The sequence below is a fragment of the Heteronotia binoei genome, chromosome 9 (genome assembly GCF_032191835.1).
Source record: "Heteronotia binoei isolate CCM8104 ecotype False Entrance Well chromosome 9, APGP_CSIRO_Hbin_v1, whole genome shotgun sequence".
Classification (NCBI taxonomy): Eukaryota; Metazoa; Chordata; class Lepidosauria; order Squamata; family Gekkonidae; genus Heteronotia; species Heteronotia binoei.
In genome coordinates this window covers 117,656,599-117,671,744 of record NC_083231.1, presented here as the reverse complement: position 1 = coordinate 117,671,744, position 15,146 = coordinate 117,656,599, and the positions used below count along the sequence as shown (strand labels likewise).

General features: G+C 50.7%; 1 protein-coding gene across 1 annotated transcript in view; it reads right to left on the bottom strand.

Moving 5' to 3' along the window:
- Positions 1 to 15,146, bottom strand: part of PTPRA (protein tyrosine phosphatase receptor type A) — a 68,292-nt gene that overhangs the window by 31,096 nt on the left and 22,050 nt on the right. The window contains exons 6-9 of the mRNA XM_060247416.1: positions 8,845 to 8,935; positions 8,187 to 8,263; positions 6,451 to 6,487; positions 2,468 to 2,565 (exon numbers count right to left, since the gene is read on the bottom strand). Coding sequence (XP_060103399.1) covers positions 2,468 to 2,565; positions 6,451 to 6,487; positions 8,187 to 8,263; positions 8,845 to 8,935 — 303 coding nt within the window. The remainder of the gene's footprint in view (positions 1 to 2,467; positions 2,566 to 6,450; positions 6,488 to 8,186; positions 8,264 to 8,844; positions 8,936 to 15,146) is intronic.

The following is a 15,146-nucleotide window of genomic DNA, read 5'->3' as shown; positions in this document are numbered from 1 at the left end:
TCCTCACAACTCTGTGCAGTAGGTTAGGCCGAAAGTGTGGGACTGGCCCGAGGTCACCCAGTTCGCTTCTGCGGCAAAAGTGGGGATTTCGAACTTGGACAATGTGAACTTGTGTGAGAGCAGGCCCACTCAAAGAGTGCTTATCGATTACACTTCCTCAACTTGGACACAGCTCTCAAGTGGGGTGCGAAAAGGCCACAGACTGTTCAATGTTTTTAATAAATAACTCTCTGTTGAGGCAGTGATGCTCTGTATTCCTGGTGCTTGGGGGGGCAAAGTGGGAGGGTTTCTAGCCCCACTGGTAGACCTCCTGATGGCACTTGGGTTTTTTGGCCACTGTGTGACACAGAGTGTTGGACTGGATGGGCCACTGGCCTGATCCAACATGGCTTCTCTTATGTTCTTCTGTGACACAGAGTGTTGGACTGGATGGGCCATTGGCCTGATCCAACATGGCTTCTCTTATGTTCTTCTGTGACACAGAGTGTTGGACTGGATGGGCCACTGGCCTGATCCAACGTGGCTTCTCTTATGTGACACAGAGTGTTGGACTGGATGGGCCACTGGCCTGATCCAACATGGCTTCTCTTATGTGACACAGAGTGTTGGACTGGATGGGCCACTGGCCTGATCCAACGTGGCTTCTCTTATGTGACACAGAGTGTTGGACTGGATGGGCCACTGGCCTGATCCAACGTGGCTTCTCTTATGTTCTTATGTGACACAGAGTGTTGGACTGGATGGGCCACTGGCCTGATCCAACATGGCTTCTCTTATGTTCTTCTGTGACACAGAGTGTTGGACTGGAGGGGCCATTGGCCTGATCCAACGTGGCTTCTCTTATGTTCTTATGTGACACAGAGTGTTGGACTGGATGGGCCACTGGCCTGATCCAACATGGCTTCTCTTATGTTCTTATGTGACACAGAGTGTTGGACTGGATGGGCCACTGGCCTGATCCAACATGGCTTCTCTTATGTTCTTCTGTGACACAGAGTGTTGGACTGGAGGGGCCATTGGCCTGATCCAACGTGGCTTCTCTTATGTTCTTATGTGACACAGAGTGTTGGACTGGATGGGCCACTGGCCTGATCCAACAAGGCTTCTCTTATGTTCTTATATGACACAGAGCGTTGGACTGGATGAGCCATTGGCCTGATCCAACAAGGCTTCTTATGTTCTTATATGACACAGAGTGTTGGACTGGATGGGCCACTGGCCTGATCCAACAAGGCTTCTCTCATGTTCTTGTGACACAGAGTGTTGGACTGGATGGGCCATTGGCCTGATCCAACATGGCTTCTCTCATGTTCTTATGTGACACAGAGTGTTGGGCTGGAAGGGCCACTGGCCTGATCCAACAAGGCTTCTCTCATGTTCTTGTGACACAGAGTGTTGGACTGGATGGGCCACTGGCCTGATCCAACATGGCTTCTCTTATGTTCTTATGTGACACAGAGTGTTGGACTGGAGGGGCCACTGGCCTGATCCAACAGGGCTTCTCTTATGTTCTTATGTGACACAGAGTGTTGGACTGGAAGGGCCACTGGCCTGATCCAACATGGCTTCTCTTATGTTCTTATGTGACAACGAGTGTTGGACTGGATGGGCCATTGGCCTGATCCAACATGGCTTCTCTTATGTTCTTATGTGACACAGAGTGTTGGACTGGATGGGCCACTGGCCTGATCCAACATGGCTTATGTTCTTCTGTGACACAGAGTGTTGGACTGGAGGGGCTACTGGCTGATCCAACATGGCTTCTCTCATGTTCTTATGTGACACAGAGTGTTGGACTGGATGGGCCACTGGCCTGATCCAACATGGCTTATGTTCTTCTGTGACACAGAGTGTTGGACTGGATGGGCCATTGGCCTGATCCAACGTGGCTTCTCTTATGTGACACAGAGTGTTGGACTGGATGGGCCACTGGCCTGATCCAACAGGGCTTCTCTTATGTTCTTATGTGACACAGAGTGTTGGACTGGATGGGCCATTGGCCTGATCCAACATGGCTTCTCTTATGTTCTTCTGTGACACAGAGTGTTGGACTGGATGGGCCACTGGCCTGATCCGACATGGCTTCTCTTATGTTCTTACATAAGAACATAAGAGAAGCCATGTGGCTAATAGCCACTGATGGACCTCTGCTCCATATTTTTATCCAATCCTCACTTGAAGCTGGCCATGCTTGTGGCCACCACCGCCTCCTGTGGCAGTGAATCCCACGTTAATCACCCTTTGGGTGAAGAAGTACTTCTTTTTATCTGTGTTGCATTCTTCCAGCACTGCCTGCTGCTAGTACGCTTGCAGAGTGCAGCCACTGAAACCCCGCCCCCCCCCCCACTGGCTATTTCTCCTTAGAACAAGGTGCACAGCTTTTCCTATAAGGCACATTGCTTTGCCATCCTGCTTCTCAGCCTCTCTCCTCCCACCGGCCACGACAGCCTCTCGGGTCCCGGTTTACCTCTTTCCTCTCTTTCAAGTTCGTCACCATGACAATGGTCGCTGTGTTTTGCTCCCAAATCATTCTCCAGAAGTCATTCACGGTTTCTTCTTTTGGTCCTTAAAAAAGACGCACAAACAAAAACAGCGAAAGACAGAAACATCACTTGAGGCCACAGGAAAGACGGTGGCAAAATCAGCAGCCGCGCCTCACTCACCCACCTCACTCAGGTGAGGCAGCCGCGGCTCAGTGGTAGAAGAAGAATTGCAGATTTATGCCCCACCCTTCTCTCTGGAGTCTCAGAGCAGCTTACAATCTCCTTTATCTTCCCTCCCCCACAACAGGCATTCTGTGAGGTGGGTGAGGCCGAGAGAGCTCTGACAGAAGCTGCCCTTTCAAGGACAACTCCTGCGAGAGCTCTGGCGGACCCAAGGCCATGCCAGCAGCTGCAACTGGAGGAGTGGAGAATCAAACCCGGTTCTCCCGGATAAGGGTCCGCGCACTTCACCACTACACCAACTGGCTCTCATCTGCTTGGCATGCAGAAGGTCCCAGGTTTCAATCCCAGGCATCGCCAGTTAAAAGATTCTGAAAGGAGGTGATGTGAAAGACATCTGCAGAAGGACCTGGAGAGCCCCCTGCCAGTCTGTGTAGACCATAATGGCCTTGATGGACTAAGAGCAGGCCTGTCGCTACAGCGGGGCCCACAGGGTCCTGGCCCCCACCATCTACAGCCACCAACACTGCCTTTCCAAGGCAGTGGCTGCTCTGAGGAGGGAAGCACTCCAGAGTGACAGCCTGGCCCCTCAGAACAGGGGTGGCCAATGGTAGCTCTCCAGCTGGGGCTAATGGGAGTTGTAGGCAAAAAAACATCTGGAGAGCTACTGTTGGCCATCCCTGCCTTAGAAGAAGTTCTGCAAATGGGAAGGAAGTGAAATCCTGGGAGCCAAGCTGGGCTGGGAGATTTGCCCTTTGGGAGCAGCTGGGGAGCCCTAGCCTCCTGCCTTCCAGTAAGAACGTAAGAGAAGCCATGTTGGATCAGGCCAGTGGCCCATCCAGCCTGACACTTTGTGTCACATAAGAACATAAGAGAAGCCATGTTGGATCAGGCCAATGGCCCATCCAGCCTGACAAGGGCCAACCCCCCCCCCCCCCAAGTTCCATCAGGAGGTCCACCAGTGGGGCTAGGACACTAGAACCCTCCCACTGTTGCCCCCCCACCCCCAAGCACAAGAATACAGAGCATCGCTGCCCCATGACAGAGAGTTCCAACGATAAGCTGTGGCTAATAGCTACTGATGGACCTCTGCTCCAGATGCTGACAGCCCGGCCCCCCTGGCCTCCCTAAACAAAAAATCCCACCTGTGGCCACACCAGATTTGAAATGAAGATATGAAGCTGCCTTCTACTGAATCAGACCCCGGGTCCATCGAAGTCAGTCTTGTCTACTCAGACTGGCAGCAGCTCTCCAGGGTCCTCAAGCTGAGGTTTTTCCTGCCTCCTTGCTGGACCCTTTTTAGTTTGGAGATGCCGGGGATTGAACCTGGGACCTTCTGCTTACCAAGCAGATGCTCTACCACTGAACCACTGTCGTCTCCTGCTCTCCAGGGTCTCAGGCTGAGGTTTTTCACGCCTCTTTGCCTGGACCCCTTTTAGTTGGAGATGCCAAGGGTTTGAACCTGGGACCTCCTGCTTACAAGCATATGCTCTACCACTGAGCCACCATCCTCCCCTTGGACATATGAACATATGAAGCTGCCTTCTACTGAATCAGACCCTGGGTCCATCAAAGTCAGTCATCTACTCAGACTGGCAGCGGCTCTCCAGGGTCTCCAGCTGAGGTTTCTCACACCTATTTGCCTGGACCCTTCTTAGTTGGAGATGCCGGGGATTGAACCTTGGGACCTTCTGCTTGCCAAGCAGATGCTCTACCACTGAGCCACCGTCCCTCCCCCTTGGCTATGGCCCTGACAAAGGAGCGTGATTCAGTCGAAGGCAGCTTCACGTGTAAAGAAGTCTGCCGTAAAAATGTCGTGATGCGATGTCACCCCAGAGTTGGAACCAACTGGTGCTTGCACAGGGGACCTTTCCCTTTTCTTTCCTAGGCATTAAGAGCCCCATGGGGCAGAGTGCTAAAGCTGCAGTACTGCAGTCCTAAACTCTGCTCACAACCTGAGTTTGATCCCTGGCGGAAGCTAGGTTTTCAGGTCACCGGCTCGAGGTCGACTCAGCCTTCCATTCTTCCGAGGTCGGTAAAAGGAAGTCCCCAGCTCGCTGGGGGGAAAGCGTAGAGGCCTGGGGAAGGCGACGGCAAACCGACCCGTAAAGAAGCCTGCCGTGAAAATGTCGTGATGCGACGTCACCCCAGAGCCGGAAACGACTGGTGCTTGCGCAGGGGGCTCTCCACCTTGACCTTTTTACACAGTACGGAATAGACGTTTCTGTAGCGGGACTCTCCCTAACGAATGGAATGATATCCCACTGTGTTATGTGGTACCTCCGGTTGTTAGTTTTTTTGAATGTCATTTTTATTCTTTTGCGCGCAGTGCTTTCCCCGTCTTCCGATCTTGCAAGCGAAGGAGGGTCCGGCTGAGAGACCACCCAAAAAAGACGGCACCTCACCTCTGCCCTGATGTGGACGGCGCAGGTTAGCCCAATCTCGCCAGCTCTCAGGGGTTAACGCGGGATTGGCTCTGATTAATATTCGGAGGGGAAGACCCCCCCCCAGGAAGTCCAGGGTCGTGATGCAGAGACGGGCGACGGCAGAGCACCTCTGTTCCCCTTTTGCTTCGAGCAGCCTGCAAAGTCAGAAGTGAGACTCCCTCGAAGCCGCGGAGCCTTATGAGCCAAAATGCTACTGCGTTGCAAGCTGCTGCATCGATTCGTTTGCTCCGGGGTTTTTTTTTTTCCCCTGAGCTGTGACAAAAATGTGCGCGCCGGAGGCTAAAAAAGGGAGCTAGCTCACGCTAACTCAGCTTAGGGGGAACGCTTTCTGCCAACACCACCACCATAAAAGCAGTTCAGAATTCAAAAATCTGCATCTCTCCCTCAGGCAGGGGCGGGATTCTAGCAGGGCTCCTTTGCGTATTAGGCCACACCCCCTGATGTAGCCAATCCCCTCAAGAGCTTACAAAAAAAGAGCCTTGTCAGCTCTCGGAGGGTTGGCTACATCAGGGTGTGTGCGGCATAATATGCAAAGGAGCTCCTGCCAGAATTCCACCCCTGCTCCCAGGTATTGCCACATCTGCAATTTCTCTTGAAGAAAACGTAGGCATTTACGCTTCTCAGCTCCAGAAATACACCAAACAGCACAATTTTATATGCCCTGATAAGTTATAAATAACGCATTTTATGTTGTTAACGCAGCAAAAGGTTTGAAGGGAACGTGAGTAGTGCATACACGACACACAGCTCCTGTGTGTTTCTAAGTCTGCATTTTTACTATACTGTCAAATATTTATATATACTCTTAGAATGCTGTTTAAAACATTTTAATGTCATGATGGCAGCAGCCATGAGGATACTATTTTTTTTGGGGGGGGGGGGGACATCAGATAATTGTTTTAAATATTAAAAAATCCCCAAATCTCCACCCCCTGCAGTAACAGAACCAGACACACCTATCCATATCCTTAAAAGGTAAATGTAGTCTCCTGTGCAAGCACCAGTCGTTTCCGACTCCGGGGTGACGTCACATCACGTTTTCATGGCAGACTTTTTTTACCAGGTGGTTTGCCACTGCCTTCCCCAGTCAGCAATCTGGGTACTCCTTTTGCCGACCTCGGAAGGATGGAAGGCTGCGTCAACCTCGAGCCGGCTACCTGAACCCGGCTTCCGCCGGGATCGAACTCAGGTCGTGAGCAGAGAGCTCGGACTGCGGTACTGCAGCTTCACCGCTCTGCGCCACGGGGCTGTTTATCCGTATCCTTAGGTCCGCGTAAAATAACTCCCAGTCTTCTGCCACCAGAGCACAAACAAGACGAAAGGAAGCCAAAAGGATTTACCTTGCGCGGCAATGAACTTGTTCTTCTCTTGGTACCCCTGGCCCGAACAAAAGCAAAAAAAAAAAAAAAAAAGACAAAAGACAGATCAGGGTTTGCCCTTAAAAACGTTGGCTGCTGAAAAATGGCCAATACAGAAAAAAAACAAACACTGTGATATACAGGCTAACAATATTTAGTAAGCATCTGCATCAGGTAAGAGAAGAAAATGTTAGGTAGAAGACAAAAACGAAGAAGAGCCCCCTAGGGCTCTGTGGTCAGCTGCACAGCATCTTTTCGTGATCCCTGGGCCTAAGGACCCCCGACTGGCTTCAATGAGGGACAGGGCCTTTTCGGTCTGGGCCCCTACCCGGTGGAATGAGCTTCCGCTGGAGATCTGGGCCCTGCGGGACTTATCTAAGTTCCACAGGGCGTGTAAGACGGAGCTCTTCCGCCAGGCTTTCAACTGATCCAGCGGGCGTCCCCTGAAGCCATCGCTTCCCCCAGTGCCTCTCTATCTAGGTGCGATATTGATACTGAATACTACCGGCCTAGATGTCGTTTTGTAACTGGTAGCCGATGGCGTGGAGCCTGGTTTTTGATCTAATCCAGGGGTGGCCAACGGTCGCTCTCCAGATGCTTTTTTTTTTTTTTTGCCTACAACTCCCATCAGCCCCAGCCAGCATGGCTGATGGCTGGGGCTGTTGGGAGTTGTAGGCAAAAAAACACCTGGAGAGCTACCGTTGGCCACCCCGATCTAATCCGATAATCCTATAATGACGATATCATTTTGGTTTGGATGTGGTTTATTTCGTGTTGTTGTAAAGTTTTTAATGCTGGAAGCCGGCCTGAGCCCGCCTGCCAGACAGGGTGGGGTACAAATAAAAAAAACTGAATTAAATTGAATTAAAGAAGAGGAGTCGGTTTCTGTACTCGGCTTGTCGCTATCTGAAGGAGTCTCCTGAGCGGCGCTTTGACCACCCCCCCGCTCTAAGCACTACACCACGCTGCCTCTCTGTCCCTAGAGCTAAAGAAAGAGTTTTATTTGTGATCACGCACCCATCAGTCAGAATCCTTCGTGGAATCATGTCGACCTGCTGGGATATTGATGTCAAAGCAGCCAAGGGGGGACTGGAACGTGCTCCTGTCTCAATGAGGAAGTAATGCCCCATTTAAGGACACACGTGAAGCAGCCTTGTACTGAATCAGACTCTTAGTCCATCAAGGTCAGTATTGCCTACTCAGGCTGGCAGCAGTTCTCCAGGGTCTCGGGCAGAAGTCTTTCCCACCACCTACTGCCTCTTTCTTTCTTTCTTTCTTTCTTTCTTTCTTTCTTTCTTTCTTTCTTTCTTTCTTTCTTTCTTTCTTTCTTTCTTTCTTTCTTTCTTTCTCCTTCCTCTCTCTCTCTCTCTCTCCCTTCCTTCGATGTGGAAATACCTGGGATTGAACCTGGGACCTTCTGAATGCAAAGCAGAAACCCTTCCACAAAGTAGAAACCCTGCATGCAAAACAGAAACCCTGCACGCAAAGCAGAAACCCTTCCGCAAAGTTGAAACCCTGCATGCAAAGCAGAAACCCTTCCGCAAAGTAGAAACCCTGCATGCAAAGCAGAAATCCTGCACGCAAAGCAGAAACCCTTCCACAAAGTAGAAACCCTGCATGCAAAGCAGAAACCCTTCCACAAAGCAGAAACCCTTCCGCAAAGCAGAAAGCCCCTTCCTCGTTTCCTCTCCTACTTCCTCCCCTAAAAGGATACTTACATTAATGAATGAGGCATTGATGTAATCGGAGTCTGGAACCCCTTCGAGAGGCGTCAGGTGAACCCTGGAATGGTCATCTGGGAAAGGAGGACAGCAGAGGCATGTTAAAGATGAAAAAGAAAAACCGGAGCAATGGGGGAAAGCCACAGAGGAGCGCTTTGAAACAGCGATGTAGGTTAGAGCAAAAAAAGACGGTTCCATCGTGAGAGAAGGAGCGTACGTACATTATAGTGCCTGCTTATTGGGAGAACATAAGAGAAGCCATGTTGGATCGGGCCAATGGAAGTCCAACCCTCTGTGTCACACAGTGGCCAAAAACCCCCAAGTGCCATCAGGAAGTCCATCAGTGGGGCCAGGACATTAGAAGCCCTCCCACTGACGAACTGTAGCTCAGTGGCAGAGCCTCTGCTTGGCACGCAGAAGGTCCCAGGTTCAATCCCCGGCATCTCCAGTTGAAAGGACCAGGTGGCGAGGGATATGAAGGACCTCCACCTGAGACCCTGGAGACCCTCTGCCAGTCTGAGTAGACGGCAACAACCCTCACGGTCTGATTCGGTAAAAGGCAGCCCCTCAGGGGTTCATGAGAACCGCAGCGCAACTCCACCCTCCACCTTCGCTGGGCGCGCAAAGGGCCAGTGCTGGGGGCCGATCTACTTACAAGGCAAGATGTTCACGTATCGGTTCTTCTCCTTGTTCTCCTCTTTGGAGGCAGCTTCGCAGGTGGCCTGGATGGGGCACGCGGGGAGAGCCTGGGGGAGCAGAGAGGAAAGAGAGGTTGCATTGGACCAACGATGGAACACAAGGGAGAGCCAGTTTGATGTAGTGGTGAAGTGCGCTGACTCTTATCTGGGAGAACCGGGCTTGATTCCCCCACTCCTCCGCTTGCAGCTGCTGGGATGGCCTTGGGTCAGCTGTAGCTCTCGTAGGAGTTGTCCTTGAAAGGGCAGCTGCTGTAAGAGCTCTCTCAGCCCCACCTACTTCACAGGTTTCTGTTGTGGGGGGGGGGGGAAGGTAAAGGAAATTGTGAGCCACTCTCTGCCAGAGCTCTGGCTGACCCAAGGCCATTCCAGCAGGTGCAAGTGGAGGAGGGGGGAATCAAACCCGGTTCCCCCAGGTTAAGAGTCCGCGCGCTTAACCACTACACCAAACTGGCCACCAAAATATAGGTGGTTTGCTATTGCCTGCCTGTGCTAAGAAGACGACGACTCCAGATTTATACCCCGCCCTTCTCTCTGAACCAGAGACTCACAGCAGCTCACAATCTCCTATATCTTCTCCCCCCACAACAGACACCCTGTGTGGAGGGTGAGGCTGAGAGGGCTCTCACAGCAGCTGCCCTTTCAAGGACAACCTCTGCCAGAGCTCTGGCTGACCCAAGGCCATTCCAGCAGGTGCAGGTGGAGGAGGAGGAGGGAATCAAACCCTGTTCCCCCAGATAAGAGTCCGTGTACTTCACCGCTACACCAAACCGGCTCTGCAGAAGGAGGAGATCTGCAGAACCGGGACGTTTAGGTAGTTGAGAACTGTGCTTAACAGGGACCAGCCACCCCGTCCTGGGAAAACTCCCCAGTGAGCTGCAAGCTGCCTTCCAGGAGAGGAAGCCCTTGTGTGGATCGATGTCTGTGGGGGCGGCCCAGCCCTCTGCAGAGAGGTTTACTCTTGGTACGACTGAATGACAGATTCAGGTGGGTAGTCGTGCCGGTCTGAGGCAGCGGAACGAAGTTTGAGTCCAGCGGCACTTTTAAGACCCGCAAAGCTTTCTTCCTGGGAGGAGTGTTTGTGCGCATGGACACAAAAGCTGGCACTAGGAATAACACTTTTGTCTTAAAGGTGCCACTGTGTTCAGAGACTTTGTTCGGCATGATTTAATGATGTGAGGCTAAAGATACGGATTTAGCTTGTCTACAGGCCTGGCGCTGGGGGTTCTGTGGCCCCGGGCAGACCCCTGCTCCCCGCCTGGGCAAGGCTGGGATGGCAGTGGGCAGGCTCAGAGCTGGGTTAAGGACAGAAGAACACAAGAGAAGCCATGTTGGATCAGGCCAATGGCCCATCCAGTCCAACACTCTGTGTCACAGAAGAATATAAAACAAGCCATGTTGGATCAGGCCAGTGGCCCCTCCAGAACAACACTCTGTGTCACACAGTGGCCAATATATGTGTGTGTGTGTACACACACACACACATACATACGCACACATACACACACACATATATATACTGTGGCTAATAGCCACTGATGGACCTCTGCTCCATATTTTTATCCAATCCACTCTTAAAGCTGGCTATGCTTGTAGCCGCCACCACCTCCTGTGGCAGAGAATTCCATGTGTTAATCACCCTTTGGGTGAAGAAGGACTTCCTTTTATCCGTTTTAACCTGACTGCTCAGCAATTTCACTGAACGCCCACGAGTTCTCGTATTGTGAGAAAGGTAGAAAAGTACTTCTTTCTCTACTTTCTCCATCCCATGCAGAATCTTGTAAACCTCTATCATGTCACCCTGCAGTTGACGTTTCTCCAAGCTAAAGAGCCCCAAGCGTTTCAACCTTTCTTCATAGGGAAAGTGTTCCAAACCTTGAATCATTCTAGTTGCCCTTTTCTGCACTTTTTCCAGTGCTATAATATCCAATGGACCATCCAGTCCAACACTCTGTGTCACACAGTGGCCAATATGTGTGTGTGTGTGTATACACACACACACACTGTGGCTAATAGCCACTGATGGACCTCTGCTCCATATTTTTATCCAATCCCCTCTTGAAGCTGGCTATGCTTGTAGCCGCTACCACCTCCTGTAGCAGTGAATTTCACATGTTCTGAGCGGGCTTGCTGCCAGTTCCCCTTCCCCTGACTTTGCCAAGGCTTTCCAAGCTTCGATGAGGTCCAGATGGCAGCACGCGTGTCAGAACCCGGCTCCGAGCACACTCGCTGCCATGCCCCCTGACTTTGTAGAGGCTTCCTGAGCCTCGGGAAGCCTTGGCGAAGTCAGGAAGGCAGCGGGACCGGCTCGGGGTTGGGGGACCTCATGAAACCCCTAAGCCAGGTGGCACTCTAGGCGGCCACCTACTTCCACATGCCAGCCTTCCTTGTCTAGATTTGCCTGCCTGTGACGGATAACGTGGTCAGTGGGGCAAATGGCCGCCTAATAAAGGTTCACTGTTTTGGCCACTCATCCTTAGCTAATCCTGTGAGCTGTCCCCAGGGCTTTTCTTTTGGTAGCAGGAACAACTTTGCATATTAGGCCCCACACCCCCTGATGTAGCCAATCCTCCTGGAGCTTACAGGGCTCTTAGTGCAGGGCCTACTGTCAGCTCTTGGAGGATTGGCTACATCAAGGGGGTGTGGCCTAATATGCAAAGGAGCTCCTGCTACAACAAAAAAGCCCTGGCCGTTCCCAAGCAAATCGTTGAGGGTAAGAAGCAAAGCTAGCGCAGAGCCAGGCGCCATTCCACAGTGTTCCACAAGGTGGCAGCAAAGCCTCTTGGAGAACACCCTTCACATCCCAGGGGCCGTGTCTTTAATTGAGATTCAGGGCACCGTCCCAAATAATCAAGAAGGAACCAGGGAAAAAGCAAACATTCAAGGAGAGGGTGTGTGTGGGGGGGGGCTTGTCTGGAGCAGCAGCAAGAGAAACAGCAGCAAGATCAGACCCACGCTGAACGAAAGTGTGAAGATTTAAAACCCATCGCCTGGAAGGCAAAAGAGTTGCATCTCCAACCTACCTGTACTAGGCACAAACTAGGGGGGAGAGAGACAGAGACAGAGAGAAAAAGAGACAGAGAAATACAGAGAAAGAGGCAGAGAGAGAGAAAGAGTCACACACACAGACAGAGACAGGGAGAGAGAGACAGAAAAAGCGACACACAGAGACAGAAAGAGAGAGAGAGAGACAGACACAGAAAGAGAGACAGAGAGACAGAAAAAGAGACACAGAGAGACAGACAGAGAGAGACAGAGAAAGAAACACAGAGAGACAGAAAGAGAGACACAGACAGACAGAGAGAGAGAGAGACAGAGAAAGAGACACAGAGAGACAGAAAGAGAGAGAGAGAGACAGACACAGAGAGAGAGAGAGACAGAGAAAGAGACACAAAGACAGAAAGAGAGAGAGAAAGAAACAGAGAGAAAAAGAGACAGAGAGAGTAGCTACAAGCTACTGAAGAAAGAGAATCTGCTCCAGACCCTCAGCAAATCTTAAACCAGAGAATGTTGGCGCAGGGGTCTGCAGCGATGAATCCCTGAATAATCTGGCCATAAAATCAACCCATAATTTCCTCCAGGGCTCTTTTTGGGAAGGCCAGAGAAGTGCTGTTGATAAAACATTGGTGCTGTCTCCCCCAAGAAACTCTGCGTGGCCTAGGGGAAGTCACCGATGCTGAGCCTGAATCGCTTTACAAGTTCTTTTGGGGGTGGGGGCTGCCTAAGTTTCAAAGAGAGGGCATTTCGTGCAGTGAGAAAGTCGGTGCACAGCTGATGGGGCAGCAGATTCAGGGGGGGACACAAATAAACGCTTCTTTACTCAACAAGTTATTAAAATTCAGATTCGCTGCTGGAAGATGTGCCAATAGTCACAGGCACCGATGGCTCCGCGAGAGGATTAGACGGATTCACAGAGGAGAGGTCTGTCAGGGGCTACTGGCTACGGCGACTACAGGTCCCGAATCCCAGTGCCCGGAAGAAACGGCAGGCGGAAGGCCTTGGCCTCTGTGCCTTATTGCTGAACCACCAGAGAAACTTCTGGCCAATGTGTGAAACCGGATGCTGGACTAGATGGATCCAGCAGGGCTCTTCTGATGTTCTTCTCAGGGGAAGGCCTCGGCCTCTCTGCCCTGTTGTTGGCCCTCCAGAGGAACTGGTTGGCCCCTGTGTGAGACAGAAGGCTGGACAAGAAGGACTATTGGTCTGATCCTGCAGAGCTCTTCTGATGTTCTTATGAAGGCCTCGGCCTCTCTGCCCTGTTGCTGTCCCTCCAGAGGAACTGGCTGGCCACTGTGTGAGACAGGATGCTGGGCTAGATAGACCCTCACTAGTCTCATCCAGCAGGGCTCTTCTGATGTTCTTATTAATACATCAGAGAACCCAGCATCTCAACCATGTAGGTCCTCCTGACAGCATCTTACGGGTAGTTAAAAGCAGGGGGGGTTTTGTGCAGCAGGAGCTCCTTTGCGTATTAGGCCACGCCCCCTGATGTAGCCAATCCTCCTGGAGTTTACAGGGCTTTTAGTACAGGGCCTAGTGTAAGATCCAGGATGATTGGTAATATCGCGCGCTCGTGTGTGTGATCTAATATGCGCAAAGGAGTTTCTGCTGCAAAAAAAGCCCTAGTGAAAAGGAGAACCTGGTCACCTCTTCTCTGCCCTTAACAGACACCGGGCCTTTTTTTGTAGCAGGAGCTCCTTTGCATATTAGGCCACACACCCCTTGATGTAGCCAATCCTCCTGGAGCTTACAGTAGGCCCTGCACTGAGAGCCCTGTAAGCTCTTGGAGGATTGGCTACATCAGGGCTGTGTGGCCTAATGTGCAAAGGAGTTCCTGCTACCAAAAAAGCCCTGAGCCACACAGCCCTGATGTAGCCAGTCTTCCTGGAGCTTACAATAGGCCCTGTAGGAAGAGCCCTGTAAGCTCTTGGAGGATTGGCTGCATCAGGGGTGTGTGGCCTAATATGCAAAGGAGCCCTGTAAGCTCTGGGAAGATTGGCTGCATCAGGGGTGTGTGGCCAAATTTGCAAAGGAGCCCTGCTAGAATTCTATCTCTGGACCCTGTACTGAGAGCCCTGTAAGCTCTGGGAGGATTGGCTACATCAGGGGTGTGTGGCCTAATATGCAAAGGAGCTCCAGCTACAAAGCCCTATGTACAAAACACACAATAAAAATATATGTATATAAAGTCTCTCTTGTTTGTCTCTGTTTGTTTTCCAACAATAGCAAATGCACAGTGTATAATAATATCTCACAAAAGGAAAGGAACCACAAAACTTCAAATGTCCAGAGAATACTCAGTCCTTCACGCGTAAAGGGAACATCACCTTTGGAGCCTGGATTTGCAAGGAATTTGGATACCACACAAGATGGAACAAGAAGTGTGAAGGACTGAGTATTCTCTGGACATTTGCAGTTTTGTGGTTCCTTTCCTTTTGTGAGACATTACTGTACACTGTGTATTTGCGATTGTTGGAAAACAGGAAATGACAGAAAAGATACCCTCTGTGCTACAAAACAATATTAAAACATAATTACAATACTTTCCATTCGCAAAGTAGTATTACAATGTAAATTTCAGTAACAAATTCAGTAACAAATACCATCCAAAGCACACAACTTTACTACTGTCCATAAGATGATATCAGGTTCTTTCCAAACAACACAGTCCGACGATGCAAAACCGGTCTGTTCTCGTTTCAGATCCTTACGATACTTCCTCTGGGACCGTCCTATTAATATTGAATGCAGTAGTCTTGACGGTGCCTTATTTCTTTACTATACACTGTTTTCCAGGCTTTCTCTAATTTACTTCATTACTAGAACATAAGAGAAGCCATGTTGGATCAGGCCAATGGCCCATCCAGTCCAACACTCTGTATCACACAGTGGCCTACACACACACACACACTGTGGCTAATAGCCACTGATGGACCTCTGCTCCATATTTTTATCTAACCCCCTCTTGAAGCTGTCTATGCTTGTAGCCTCCACCACCTCCTATGGCAGTGAATTCCACATGTTAATCACCCTTTGGGTGAAGAAGTACTTCCTTTTATCTGTTTTAACCTGACTGCTCAGCAATTTCATCGAATGCCCACGAGTTCTTGTATTGTGAGAAAGGGACAAAAGTACCTCTTTCTCTACTTTCTCCATCCCAAGCATAATCTTGTAAACCTCTATCATGTCACCCCACAGTCGACGTTTCTCTAAGCTAAAGAGCCCCAAGCGTTTTAACCTTTCTTCATAGGGAAAGTGTTCC